Raw genomic sequence first — 15,503 nt, 5'->3', positions numbered from 1 at the left:
CTGTGTATGTAGATACTGCTACCCTATTTGACCAGGGTAGAAAAATAAGGAAATATAACCACCTTGAAAAAAATCTAACATGGAAAGATGGCCATGGTCTTAGTTATCTAGTGCTGCTATAATAGAAATACCACAAATGGGTGGCTTTAACAAACAGAAACGTATTTTCTCACAGTTTAGGAGGCTAGAAGTCCAAATTCAAGGCTTTCTCTCTCTGTTTGCTCTGGAGGAAGGTCCTTGTCTTTTTTGAGCTTCTTCTCCAGTATAATCTTCATGTGGCTTGGTATCTCTCCCCCCCACCACCACCATCTCTGCTTTCTTCCTTGCTTGTTTTAATCTCTTTTATGTCTCAAAAGAGATTGACTCAAGACATACCCTTTGCTAATCCTGCCTCATTAGCATAACAAAGATAACCCATTCCCAAATGGGATTATAACCACAGGCATAGAGGTTAGGATTTACAAGACATATTAAGGGGGGGGACACAATTCAATCCATAACAGTCACAAATCATAGAGTTTCACACACAAGCATGAATTTGCAAAAAAAAAACACAACTACAGGTTTTTCTATTTTCCACACAAGTCTCTACTGCGTGCAGAAGTAGACTTAAGGGGCATAAATCAGAAAATGATAATGGGAACTAGAATGAAATTCTCATAAATCATGATACTAAGTATAGTTACATCTTCAATGTGAAATCCAATTAAACAGATGGCCACATGCTGTCGGAATCAGCCCCTAATCAATAAAGATGTTCATTTTAGAAAATCACCTCAATTTTTCACTTCTTCAGTGAAGCAGAAAGAAGGTAGTGGGGGTGGGGCACCCAGGGAACCCAGTGGGGAAATGTGTATGGAAAAGCTCCACCTGTCTTAATTTGTAGTCCAGAAAATCAGAAAGAAGAGGGGGGAAAAAAGTCACCCAAAGGATTCCCTGTCATCTTGCCTGGGAATGTAATTTACAATGAGAGCAAGCAGTGGTCATTAGGAAAATAGAAACAGCTTGAATCTCTTAATTAAAAAACTGCTTCAAACTGTTCATTCCAAAACCCCTCTGCCCGTGAGCTTTTGCAAAACCATTGGGTTACCCTGAAATGGCTTCTTCTTCAGTAAACCTCTAATAGGATCAGCCCTTCCCAGGCAAGAAAAGAGCTGAGAGGGAACGATCTAGGATCAGCCCTTCCCAGGCAAGAAAAGAGCTGAGAGGGAACGATCCTTGGAGGCAGAACTCTTACTGGATATACTTAAGTCTCCCAAGGAACATTCACTGACATTTGAAAGTGAGTGTGGAAACACTGGCAAAGAGATTATCACATCACTTTTCCTTGCATAAGAGCTGCCATTACATTCACTAGATTGGTGAAAATTAAGTCTCCCAATGCCAAGTATTGATGAAAACGAGGGACAATGGAAACGCTTCTGGCACTTGGGAACATCCACTTTGGAAAACATTTGGTGTTATCTGGTAAAGCTGAGCATTTGCATACCTTCGAAGCCAGCAATTCCACTCCTAGGTATACACCCCAAGCACGTGTATCAAGGGACATGTACAAGAGTAGTCATAGCAGCACTGTTCATAAGAGCAAAAAACTGAAGATAAAAACACATAGAGCTATCAACAGCAGAACAGTAAATAACCTACTACCACGTGCTATGTGGCTGAATCATAGAAACAACATGTTGAACATAAAACACAGTTGCTGAAGACTGCATACAGTATGATATCATTTATTATGCTAAAAAGCAACTAAAAATAAACAATTTACTGTTCAGGGAGACATACATGAATGGTCTAAAATTTTATTAAAAAAAAAAAGCAAGAAAATGATAAACACAAAAGTCAGAATGGTAAGGGAGAGGAATGAGAGGGAGAGGGACACAGGCAGATGCAATGACATTGATAATGTTCCGGTTCTTGGTTGGGTTGTGGATTCATAGGCATATATTTATTTTATCATTGTTTTCTTATATACTATATTATATACTATACTCAGATATATGTTATATATATTCTTTTGCATGGACCAAATATTACATAATGAAATATTTTCTTTTAAAATGGGTAACCTAAACAATTTTCTTTTGACCAATAGAATATTCTACATAATAAATATCATTTTAATTCATATTATATTAAAATAAATATTATTATAAATGTTAATTAGAATTAATATCTCAAATATCATAAATTTCAATGTAACACATGCAGCTCTAGTTCTCAACATGGAGCTTAAGACTTCAAGAAAGCAAAGGTATTTTCCGTGTAATCATGTAGTAAGTAATAATGTAAAGAGTGACGTTTAAAATATTCCAAATATCCAACAATTTATTTGGTTATATAAATTAATGTATAAATAAAAAATAACCACCATCTGCTTATTTCCCTTCTTTCTGTTCATTACTGTCTCAGACCCGTCTGGCAGGGACTGCCATTCCCAAAAGTGGCCACATGAGGGCGACTCTAAGGATATGTGGCCGGTCATGTGGGTAGCCCCATTCTTCTGGCTGTCCACTCTGGCAAGAAGTCCTGTAGGGATGAGGGCCGGCACCCAGGACCTCCAGGAAGCTGGCTAACCAGCCAGAGGGTAAACAGGATGCCTCAGTGAGAAGGTGGCATTGGGGTAAAGATTTGAAGGAAGTGGGAAAGGGAACCATGCAGATAGCTTGAGGACATTGTTCAAGGTAAGGAAAACTCCAAGTATAAATAAATGTTTTGAGGGAAAAGTGTGCCAGCCATGCTGTGGGAACATGAAGGAGGCCAGTGTGGCTGGGACAGAGTAGATGGGGAGGGAGGAGGTAAAGGCAGAGAGATAACAGGCCTCTAGTCCATTGTACGTGAAACCCTGGTGGCGTAGTGGTTAAGAGCTACAGCTGCTAACCATAAAGGTCGGCTAGTTCAAATCCACCAAGCACTCCTTGGAAACCCTATGGGGCAGTTCTACTCTGTCCTATAGGATCGCTATGAGTCGGAATCAACTGGACTGCAGCAGGTTTGGGTTTTTTGGGCTAGTCCATTGCAGGTAATTTGGCTTTTACTCTGAGTGAGAGGAGAAGCTGATAAAGGGATTGAGCAAAAAAGTGACATGATATTATTTTAAAACATCTTTAAGTGGCTGCAATATTATATTGAGAGTAAATTGAAGAGGGATAAAGCTAGAAGCAGGGAGGCCGGTGAGGAGTTTATTACAGTTGTCCAGGTGGGAGATGGTGAGAGATGGTGGTGGCATGGACAAGGCTTTGTAAATTCCATTCCCTATGTTCAACAGTGTTCCGCTGCTATTTATAAGGTTTTCAATGGTCAATTTTTTTAGAAGTAGGTCGCCAGGTCCTTTTTCCTAGTCTGTCTTAGTCTGGAAGCTCCACTGAAAACTGTCCACTATGGGTGTCCCTGCTGGTATTTGAAATACTGGTGGCATAGTTTCCAGCATCAGAGCAACACGCAAGCCACCACAGTACAACAAACTGACAGACTAGTGGTACAGCATGAGGGTAAAAGAGGAAGATCTCAATGAGATGGATTGACACAGTGGCTGCAAAAATAAGCTCAAACATAGCAACGATAGTGAGGATGGTGAGGGACCAGGCAGTGTTTCGTTCTATCGTACATAGGGTCGCTATGAGTTGGAAACTGACTCAATGGCACCTAACAACAACACAACGTGTTCAACAAATAGCTCATAGAATGAGTAAAACCATGAGATTAGATGTTATCACCAAGCGAGTGCGTGAAGATGGACAACAGAAGAAGTCCAAAGATTGATTCTTGGGCATGCCACCATTAAGACGTAGGGGAAACGAGGAGAAACCAGCAAGAGTTTGAGCAGAAATGGCCCCCCTTTCCACAAGAGCTTACCACCAACCTGAGTTTGATGTTTATCATTCTCAAGAATGTCTTATACTTTTACTACATAGGTATATACCGCTAAACAATATACTGCATGCTTTTCAATTTTACTTACATGGTACCATACTCTATATATCTTTTCCCAAGTTGTTTTTTTGCACACAACCTAGTATTTGTGAAATTCATCCATGTAAATACATGTTGCTCTAAGTTATTAATTTTTCACTGCTGTGCCTATGCCACATTTGATTCATTTTCCTGAAGAGGGACATTTAGGTTATTCCTCTTTCTCTATTATGCACAACGCTGCTATGAGCATTCTCATATGGGCCTCCTTGTGTGACAGTTCTCCAGAGAAGTGGTTCTCAAACTTCAGCATATATTAGAATCACCTGGAGGTCATGTTAAACCAGGTTTCTGAGCACCATATCAGAGTTTGTGATCAATTGGTCTAAGGAGAGACCCAAGAATTTGCATTTCTAACAAGTTCCAGGTGATGTTGTTGCTATTGGTCCAAAGACCACACTTTGAGAACTCTAGCACTAGGGCACATGCCAGCAGTGGAAATGCATACACATCTTCAGCATTTCTAGATATCGACAAATTGCTCTGCAAAGTGAGCAAACTCATTTACATATTCGCCAGCAGTGAATACATGCCCCTTTTGCCAATACTTGGTACTGTCATACATTTTTTTTTTATTTTGTCAATCTGATCTTTAATATTTTTTTAAAATTCATCATGGCATTTATAACTACATGTACCCAATACATGTAAATAAAACCTCAAGGCATTCTATGGTTAATTAGAACATTTCTAAGGTTCTTTCCTACATACAGAGAGTCCCCTCAAGTTCTACAATCTGTCCAGTGACCCACTTGCTTTTCCCATCAAAGCTAGTAATCAGCTAAATGGTATAAACAAGACCAGTTCGACCATTATGAGAGGAAAGTGGAGGCTTGTTCCTTTTCATAGCCAACTTCATTGTGGTTGTATTCATTGTAATTCATTTTTTAAAGGTCAATGGTGATTTTAAACTTTAATTTAAAAAAATATTGGGGGGGAGATTCACTCTCTAGATAGTAGACGCTTGTTATTTTTAGTGATGGGAAAGATAACACCGAATGAGGGTGAAGTTTCCACGGCTTGATCAAGGTAAACAATGTCACCAAAAAGTACAAGAAAAAAGGACCTGTTGGTAATTGCTAGGGCATATATAATTTTGAAACAATAGTAAAAACAATCAAAAAATATATGTGTGGGTATATATGTATGTATGTAGGTATATATGTGTATCCCAAAAAAACCCATTGCTGTCAAGTCGATTCTACATATGTGTATAGGTATGTATCTGTACGTGTATATATTGGTTTATGCATATGTATATGCATCTGTGTGGCTGTATGCACATATATTCATATATATAATAAAGCACATGGGGGCACAGTTATAGATACTTCTTAGACATAACCAAACACCTTGCGGGATTGGATTTCTGGGTTTGACGGATTAGGATCATAGTCTCGTGTCAATTGGCATAATATAGTTCATAAAGTTATGTTCTACATCCTAGTTTGGTGAGTAATGTCTGGGGTCTTAAAAACATGCGAGTGACCATCTAAGATACAACTATTGGTCTCTATTCGTCCAGAGCAAAAGAGAAAGAAGGAAACCAAAAGCTCAAAGATGAAATTAATCTACAGAACAGAGTCTACACGAACCACAGCCTCATCTACCCAGAGACCAGAACTAGATGGTGCCTGGCTACCACTACTGAACTTTCTAATCAGGGCCACAACAGATGGACCCTGATAGAAAGGGAGAAAAATGTGGAACAGAACCTCAAATCCCTAACAACAACAAAACCAGACCTACTGGAGAGTCCCAGACACAGCAGGAGAAAAATGTAGATCAGAATTCAAATTCATGTAAAAAGACCAGACTTAATGGTCTGACAGAGACTGAAGGAACCCCTGAAAATATGGCCCCCGAAAGCTCTGTTGATCCAGAACTGAAACCATTCCTGAAGCCCACTCTTCAGACAAAGATTAGACAGGAGTATAAAACATAAAATAATACGCGTGAGGAACATGCTTCTTAGTTCATTCAGATATACAAGACCAAATGCACAGCACCTGTCCAAAAGTAGGATGAGAAGGCAGGAAGGGACAGGAACTGGTCGAAAGGACACAGGGAACCCAGGGTAGAAAGGGGAGTGTACTGTCACATTGTGGGGACTGCAACCAATGTCACAAAAAAAAATGCATACACTTTCAAATGAGAAATCAACTTGAGCTGTAAACTTTCACATACAGCACAACAACAAAAAAGTTGACATTAAAAAAAAAAACAGACCTACTGGACTGGTTGAGACTGGAGGACTCCCCGAGACTATCGCCCTGAGATACTCTTTGTACCTTAAACCAAAACTAACCCCTGAGGTCACCTTGTAGCTAAATAACAAATTGGCTCAAAAAATAATGACTATCACCCGTAAATACTATGCTCCTTTAAAAAATCACCTATATGAGACCAAACGGTCAACAATTACAGGCAGTCCCCAGGTTACAAACAAGATTCGTTCCTAACTGTCTTTAAGTTGAATTTGTAGATAAGTCAGAACAGGTGCATATGGTTTTTATTGAGCCTTACTTTAGTGCAAGAAAAGGCTCGAAGCCTTTTCAATGATTTAAAAGCTGCATGTGCAGCAAATGAAGGTGACTGTGATGAAGCATTTGTTGTGAGTAGGGATTGGTTCAATCATTTCAAAGTGAGGGCAAAGTTACATAACATTAAAGGGCAAGTACAAGCTGTCCTTAAGTCAGATGTTCCTAACCTGGGGACTGCCTGTACTTTTAGACAAAGATGAGAATGTAAGGGGCCAGGGAAACTAGATTAATGGAAACAGAACAACCAAAAGGCAAATAATGAGAATGTTCATGCATTGTGATGAATGTAATCAATGTCACTGAACAACTTGTGTAGAAATTGTTGAATGGGAACCTAAACTGCTGTGTACACCTTTACCGAAAACACAATAAAATATTATTTAAAAAAAAAGTATGAGGTGAAGGGAGTGAGGAAAATTGGGCATATGGGTAGGGGAAAGTAAACTTCCTTCATGAACATACCTGGTCACTGTTTTAAAAAAATAAAGCCCTACCCTTAATTATATTCACTGAAAAGCTCCTTCCATTTTGTACCCAACTAGCAAGGAGACAAGGAGCCAGGTACTTACGTATCTGGTTGGTGGATGCACTGTAGAAGGCATTGACGGTTGTTGGATTTGTGAACCACCTAGAGAAAAAGAAGCAAATGACAGGGCGATCAGCATTACACAGGCAAGAGGGCGACAAGGACAAATACAATGCAGCTGGACTGATGAGAGAATGACCATGGAACAATGGGGATGTGGAGCACGAGGGCAAATGATCGCCTCAGTTTAGGGCTATTGCTCTGCTCAATGAACAATTTCATCCTAAACTGAACATAGTTCAATAAGAATATATTAACATGCCTGGTTATTCAGTGTTATTAACTTAACGGAAAAAGTCAGTGCAAGTGCTTCTGGAAGGGCTTTAATGAGAAATTCTAGAATCTAAAGGGCTCTCCCTGTAGCTGGAAACAGCAACAAGCTGACAGTTGCCCAACCCTGTTCAATAGATTGATGGGACAGCTGCATTTCCACGCTGTATCACCTCTGATCTGTCCATTAAAATGCTTGGGGTTGGTGGCAACACATAGGGTCATGTAAAGAGAGATGAACAAGGTACAACTATGCTACCCAGAGGATCCATCTGCTTCCATGGGAAGTGTACTGAAGTAAGTACCAAAAGATCTAGTGACTGGTCCAGCCTCTATTACTAACAAAAAAACAAAACAAACCAGTTGCCCTTAAGTCAATTCCGACTCATGGCAACCCCATGTAGAACTATGCTCCACAGGGTTTTCAATGGCTGAGTTTTCAGAAGTAGACTGCCAGGACTTTCTTTCGAGGCAATTCTGGGTGGGCTCAAACCTCCAACCTTTTGGTTAGCAACTGAGCGTTTAACATTTTCTGACACCCAGGGACCTAACATTAACTAGCTGGGTTGTATTGGAAAAGTCACCCGCTTTCCTGGGATTCAGTTTTAGGATAATGTACTAGTAGATCTAGGAGTCCCTTCCAGCCATGAAGAGTCTACAGCTCCATCTTAAATGCACAGTAGGTTACATAGATCAGAAGTCAGTAAATTTTTTTTCTGCAAAGAGCTAGATCTTCAATATTTTAGGCTTTGCAGGCAAAGAGGCAAAACTGAGGATATCTTGTAGGTACTTCTATAAAGAAGAGAGAAAATTTTCCACAAGTTTTCTTATTGATGAAATTCAAAAATAATAATAATGATTATATACAATTTTTTTTAATATAGCACTAGTAATAAGAAGAATGTAATTCTTTGGGGGAGGATAACATTTTGCTTAATTGGAGTTTAAAATTAATGCTTCCCATTATCAAATCGACTGCAAATGTTTGTCTATAAAAAATCATTCTTAGTTCATGGGCTGTACAAAAACAGGCAGCAGGTCAGATCTAGCCCACAGGCTGTAGTTTGCCCACCCCTGACTCAGATGGTTGTGAGCTTCAGCCACTACCCTGTGTAACTGAAACCAAGCAATCCTTCTTAAGCTGAACTGCTCAAAAATAAATCCTTTTTAGAATAATCATTTCACTAATTTATGTCTGACTAGAAAATAATTATTTCAAACTAATAGACTATGTTGGACTAATATGGAACTGGTAGGAAACCCTTTCATTCATGGGGGATTCTGGTTGGTCCACTCATACCTTCTTCCCACCTATAAAGAATTTTATGAATATGTCACTTTCTATTATTATTACCTAACAGTCACTGAGCACTTACTATGTCTAAGTACTTTCCATTTGTAGTTTATTCTGTATAGCAACTATAGGAATTATTAGCCTATTTCACAGAAGAGGGCCCTAAGACTTATAAGCATTATATGCCTGCACAAGGTCTGGTCTGCCTGACTTCAAAGCCAGTTCTCTTAAACATTATATAATCTAGAAACATTACTGGAAATGAAGAGAGTGCCTCCCCTCTCATCAAAACTGAAACCTAGACTCATTTACATAACGTATATATTCTTCTACTTTAAATTTAGGGTTAAGTATTATAATGACATGTGCAGAGACCTGAAGTTAGAAAACTGAAAGGGAAGAACATGCTCAACATTTCTCAAGCTGAAAGAACGGAAGAAAAAATTCAAGCCTCGAGTTGCAATATTGAAGGATTCTATGAAGAAAGTATTAAACGACGCAGGGAGCATCAAAAGAAGATGGAAGGAATACACAGTCACTATACCAAAAAGAACTGGTCGACATTCACCCATTTCAAGAGGTAGCATATGATCAGGAATTGATGGTACTGAAGGAAGAAGTCCAAGCTGCACTGAAGGCATTGGTGAAAAACAAGGCTCCAGGAATTGACGGAATACCAATTAAGATATTTCAACAAACAGATGCAGTGCTGGAAGTGCTGGCTCATCTATGCCAAGAAAATTGGAAGACAGCTACCTGGCAAACCGACTGGAAGAGATCCATATTTATGCCTATTCTAAAGAAAGGTGATCCAACCAAATGCGGAAATTATTGAACAATATCATTAATATCACGCACAAATAAAATTTTGCTGAATGAAGATAATTCAAAACTGGTTGCAGCAATACATTGACAGGGAACTGCCAGAAATTCAAGCTGGATTCAGAAGTGGACGGGGAGCAAGGGATATCATTGCTGATGTCAGATGGATCTTGGCTGAAAGCAGAAAGATGTTTACCTGTGTTTTATTGACTATGCTAAGGCATTCAACTGCGTGGATCATAACAAATTACGGATAACATTGCGAAGAATGGGAATTCCAGAACACTTAATTGTGCTCATGCAGAACCTGTACATAGACGAAGAGGAAGTCATTCGAACAGAACAGGGGGATACTATGTGGTTTAAAGTCAGGGTTGTATCCTTTCACCATACTTCTTCAACCTGTATGCTGAGCAAATAATCTGAGAAGCTGGACTATATGAAGAAGAACGGGGCATCAGGATTGGAGGAAGACTCATTACGCAGATGGCACAACCTTTCTTGCTGAAAGTGAAGAGGACTTGAAACACTGATGAAGATCAAAGACTACAGCCTTCAGTATAGATTACACCTCCATAAAGAAAACAAAAATCCTCACAACTGGACCAATAAGCAACCCATGACAAACGGAGAAAAGATTGAAGTTGTCAAGGATTTCATTATACTTGGATCCACAATCAACACCCATGGAAGCAGTAGTCAAGAAATCAAACGACGCATTGCACTGGGCAAATCTGCTGTAAAAGACCTCTTTAAAGTGTTAAAAAGCAAAGACGTCACCTTGAAGACTAAGGTGCACCTGCTCCTAATGATGGTGTTTCCAATTGCCTCATATGCATGCGAAAGCTGGACAATGAATGAGGAAGACAGAAGAAGAATTGACACCTTTGAATTATGGTGTTGGCAAAGAATATTGACTATACCGTTGACTGCCAAAAGAACGAACAAATTTGTCTTGGAAGACGTACAGCCAGACTGCTCCTTAGAAGCAAGGATGGCAAGACTTTGTCTCATATACTTTGGACATGTTATCAGAAGGGATCAGTGCCTGGAGAAGGACATCATGCTTAGTAAAGTAGAGGGTCAACGAAAAAGAGGGAGACCCTCAACAAGATGGATTGACACAGTGGCTGCAACAGTGGGCTCAAGCATAAAAATGATTGGGAGGATGGTGCAGGACTAGGTAGTGTTTTGTTCTGTTGTACATAGGGTCGTTATGAGTTGGAACCAACTCAACGGCACCTAACAACAACAACAACATTTCAACAAACCCTAATGTTTACCAAAAACTTTCTGGCTGGCCTACTTTCCTGAGGAAACAAGTGGAGGGGAAAGTGCCCTTATTGACCTAATGTTGCTACCTATGGTAGGTAGAATTATGATCCCCTCCCCAAAGATGTCCAGGCCCTAATCCCTGGATCCTGTGAGTTTTTCATGTTACATGGCAAAAGGGACTTTGCAGAAGTAAGGAAGGTTAAGGATCTTAAAATAGGGAGATTATCCTGAATTATCTAGGTGGGCCCAACCTAATTATATGAGCCCTTAAAAGCAAAGAACCTTCTCTGGCTGGAATCAGAGCGATGCAACAGAAAAGGAAGTCAGAAGAGATGCTGCAGAATAGGAAGTTGGAGAGATTCCAAGGGTAAGGATTTGACACACCATTGCTGGCTCTAAGATACAGGGGCCATGTCTAAGGACTTGAAGGGGCCTCTAGGAGCTAAGGGTGGACCCCAGCTGACAGCCAGCTAGAAGTGAGGACCTCAGTCCTATATCCATACGGAACTGGATTCTGCCAACAATCTGTTGGAGCCTCCCAGTGAGAATCTAGCAAGCCGACACCTTGATTTCAGCCTTTTGAAACCTGGAGCAGAGAAACCAGCTGAACCAACCCAGACTTCTGAACTACACCAGAAAACTCATTGCCATTGAGTTGATTCTGACTCATAGTAGAACTTCCCCATAGGGTTTCCAAGGCTTTACAGAAGTAGACTGCCACATCTTTTGCCCATGGAGCGTCTGGTAGGTTCAAACCACCGAACTTTCAGTTAGCAGCTGAGTGCTTAACCACTGTGCCACCAGGGCTCCCCTGACCTATAGAACTATACAATAATACAATTGTGATAATTTGTTACAGCAACAATAGAAAACTAATACATAAGTGAAAGAACCTAGCATTTGTATGTCTGTTATTTGGATCAAGAGGAAAAATCCAGATGCTTCTCAACTTGGCTACTAAATGGCATTGAACTTTACTATTCTCTAATGAAAGGCTGCCTGTGGTGGTTTTAAAATGTGTTTGCAAATTTTTTTACACTCCTCCCGTTAAGAGGTAGAGTTTAAATTCCTCTCCCCTGAATAGGGGCCCGCCTTAGCACCTCACTTCTAAAGAATAAAATGCAGTGGAAATGACACTGTATGGCTTCCAAGGTAAGACAATAAAAGGCGATACAACTGCTCCTGGCTCGCTTGCTCGCCCACTTGCTCGCTTGCTCTCTGAGAAGTTGCTCTTGGAACTTTCTGGCTCAGCCAACATGCTGAAAAAAGCCCAGTAAACATGTAGAGGCCACGTAGTTCCTGTATCAGCCAGTAGGCATGGGAGAGAGGATGACTTTGAGATGACTCCGGCCCCAGCCACTATCTCACTACACCTTCACGAAATACCATGAGCAAGAACCACCCAGCTAAGCCTAGTCACCCCCAGAACAAAGAGAGAGAAAAATAAATAATTGTTGTTTTAACCCACTAAATTTTAGGTGGCTTGTTATGCATTAGTAGATAACTGGAGCACTGAAAAGTTGGCTGTCCACAGACTAAGTCCTACCCAATAGACTGAATTTTCCCAGAAAAATGTTTTGCTTGCCCAGCACAATGGTTAAAAAAAAAAAAAATACTGAATTGGAACTCCTTTAAGTGGGGTGTGTAATCACCAGTTCTCCACAGTTCCCACCACTCCCTACTGTTTAGATAGGTCCAGGTCACATATTTGTTAACTGACTAGGCCCTGAAGTCATTTAAATTTGCACATCCTATCTCCCAACAAGATTTTAAGTTCCTTACCGGCTAAGACTATTGTCCAAATGCTATGTGCTCAGCAAAGATCACCATGAATAAACAAATAGTGTCTTTGAGGTGTTCCTGCAGTCTGTGTTTGAGGAAGGATTTAATGGATAAGGTAGGGAGAAGTCATATAAATTTCAAATCCCAAAATATAAGGGGAGGAAATTATACCAGACAATGGGTTATACAAAGGGAGAATAAAACTGAAATATAACTATTTGAAAGAAAAGACATTGCTACCCTGATTTTTTTGAACTATATAAAACGATATATATCAGGCTAAAGTTTTACAATTATCAACTCTTAAACATAGTCTAGGGAATACTGAATGAAAAAACTATTGGGTATTTATTGCTTTATTACAAATATCCTACAGATTAAAACATTTCCATTCCATGCTATAGACAATGCTTTTGCAAACAAAAGTTCTGGGCAGGATCACACTTTGTATAGACATTTGATGTATTTTTACGTATTTTTTCAAAAGCTAGAGAAAGAGAATCCAGACATATTTGGTCACAGTAGAATGAGAATGAGTTAATAGGGAAGCTGGTTTAAAATCATTTCTGTCAAAGAAAGGGGATCCTAAGGGAAAGAAATTACTTTTGACTCAAGCTGAGCAGTGAAGTCAATCTTCCATTTTTAAGTAAGCCGATGAAGTGACAATTCTGAGAAGCAACCCCTAAATATGTACCTTCAGGGATGACCACCCAATTAATTTCATCCTTGCTGACATTTTCCATCACGCTAGAAACGTCTTTAGTGCACATTAGTGCAGCTAAAATGGATTCCATGAGAATGAAAGATAAAGGGTATTTATCTCCTATACCCACAAAGAAGCAAAATGTTATTTCAGGGCTATGTGGAGGGTTAAAGGGAATATATAATCATGATCTGCTGCTCAAAGTAAGCTGGTGTAGTGGAGCTACTCCAGAATCATCCGCACTTGATTAACTCATGAATTTTCAGACCTGAAAGATGTTGATTAAAGCCAAAGGTATCATAAAGCTAAAATTCCCTACAATGCCTGAAAGCAATTTCCTTAAAAAAAAAAAAAAACTTAACTATTATATCACTTTACTCTGCAAAAGTCTTAATGTTGACATTCCTGAAATAGACATAGAGTCTGAGGAAACAAGAATTACAAGCATTGTGCTGCTTTTCATCCTTAAAGAACTTTTCCAGAAACATTAACCAATTTAATACCTTTGTGAAAGAGGTATTTATTTTCATTGACAGAGAAGAAAACTACATAAATCACAGTTTGCCTTAGCCCACAGTCAGCCAGCATTTTCCCAAGGCACGAATAAAATATTAGAAACAGTCAAGAGCATTAGAATCTGACAGCCCATCAGTATTTTAGGATGATGTGAAAGATGACACGTTTAAGAGTTTTTCAATTAGGAACCCAGGCCTTGCTATACATCCAAATGAATAACGTCATTTTGAAATTGAAGAATTAAAATATACTATCAATAATAATCACAGCTAGGAGACACCCTAAACCTACTCAAAACTTGAGTTTTGTACTTTTAGTTGCAACAGTTTTATCAGCCTTCCTCACCCAGTGGGGTGAAGGCAGTTTCATATAAGCTCACAAGGAATATGTAGGGATGAAGGAATCCTACATGTGCCTTCCAGTTCATGCCGTCCTCTCTCTTCCACTGCCCCCATGCAGGTTGGAAGCCAGCTGCTTCCTTGGGCATTTATCTGAGGATGGACAGAGAATGTATGCCTAACATCTCCTTTCTATACCTCTGATCACAATGTTTTGAAAAATAAATGCTGGGAAGCCTATTCGGGCCACTCTGGAGGCTTAACCTTTTCCCGTGGCTGCACATTTTGGGGGGTATATGCGTGGAAATAAAGGGTAGGTTTTCCTTCTTCTCTGGGATCCAGAGGGTACAATATGGTATTATTCAGAGGAAGAAAGAAAAGACAGAAAAAACTGAGAAATGAGAAACAAAAGCACAGCAGAAAAGAGATGATTTATATTAAAACACTAGAGGGTATATTTTAATCTCCAAGTTAGAATTTATTCTTCACTTACCAGATATTCTAAAGAAACCTGTTAATGTTTATTAAATCATATTTCATAATATGTGTTGTATCCTTTCACCATACTTATTCAATCTGTAGGCTGAGTAAATAACCCGAGAGGCTGGACTATATAAAGACAAACGGGGCATCAGGATTGGAGGAAGACTCATTAACAACCTGCATTATGCAGATGACACAAGCTTGCTTGCTAAAAGTGACGAGGACTTGAAACACTTACTGATGAAGATCAAAGATTACAGCCTTTAGTATGGATTACACCTCAACATAAAGAAAACAAAAATCCTCATAAATGGACCAATAAGCAATGTCATGATAAATGGAGAAAATATTGAAGTTGTCAAGGATTTCATTTTACTTGGATTCACAATCAAAGCCAATGGAAGCATCAGTCAAGAAATCAAACAACATATTTCATTGGGCAAATCTGTTGCAAAAGACCTCTTTAAAGCATTAAGAAGCAAAGATGTCACTCTGAGGACTAAGGTGAGCCTGACCCAAGCATGGTGTTTTCAGTTGCCTCGAGTGCGTGTGAAAGCTAGACAATGAATAAGGAAGACTGAAGAAGAACTGATGCCTTTCAATTATGGTGTTGGCGAAGAATATTGAATATACCATGTATTGCCAGAAGAACGAACAATTTGTCTTGGAAGTACAGTCAGAATACTCCTTAGAAGCAAGGATGGTGAGACTTCATCTTACATAATTTGAATGTGTTATCAGGAGGGACAAGTCCCAGGAGAAGGACATCATGCTTGGTGTGGTGTGATAAATTACTTACTATGGCCTTTCTCACCATGGTCTTCTAACTCCCACCCAGGTGATTGGGTGGGGCTGTGCAAATAAGATAATTGTGGCCCACCAAGAGGATTGGTCAGTTTTGCCTTAAAGAGAGCCAGTT

The 15,503-nt window shown here is 39.5% G+C and overlaps 1 protein-coding gene across 1 annotated transcript in view; it reads right to left on the bottom strand.

Annotated features, from left to right (window-relative positions):
* PHEX (phosphate regulating endopeptidase X-linked) overlaps positions 1-15,503 on the bottom strand; it is a 231,194-nt gene that overhangs the window by 53,969 nt on the left and 161,722 nt on the right. Inside the window, exon 15 of the mRNA XM_004382849.3 lies at positions 7,085-7,143. Within this exon, the coding sequence (XP_004382906.1) occupies positions 7,085-7,143 (59 nt within the window). The remainder of the gene's footprint in view (positions 1-7,084; positions 7,144-15,503) is intronic.

Source organism: Trichechus manatus, unplaced genomic scaffold (genome assembly GCF_000243295.1).
Source record: "Trichechus manatus latirostris isolate Lorelei unplaced genomic scaffold, TriManLat1.0 scaffold00100, whole genome shotgun sequence".
Classification (NCBI taxonomy): domain Eukaryota; kingdom Metazoa; phylum Chordata; class Mammalia; order Sirenia; family Trichechidae; genus Trichechus; species Trichechus manatus.
Note: the sequence above shows the minus strand (reverse complement) of the source record. Positions and strands in the feature narration are given on the sequence as shown.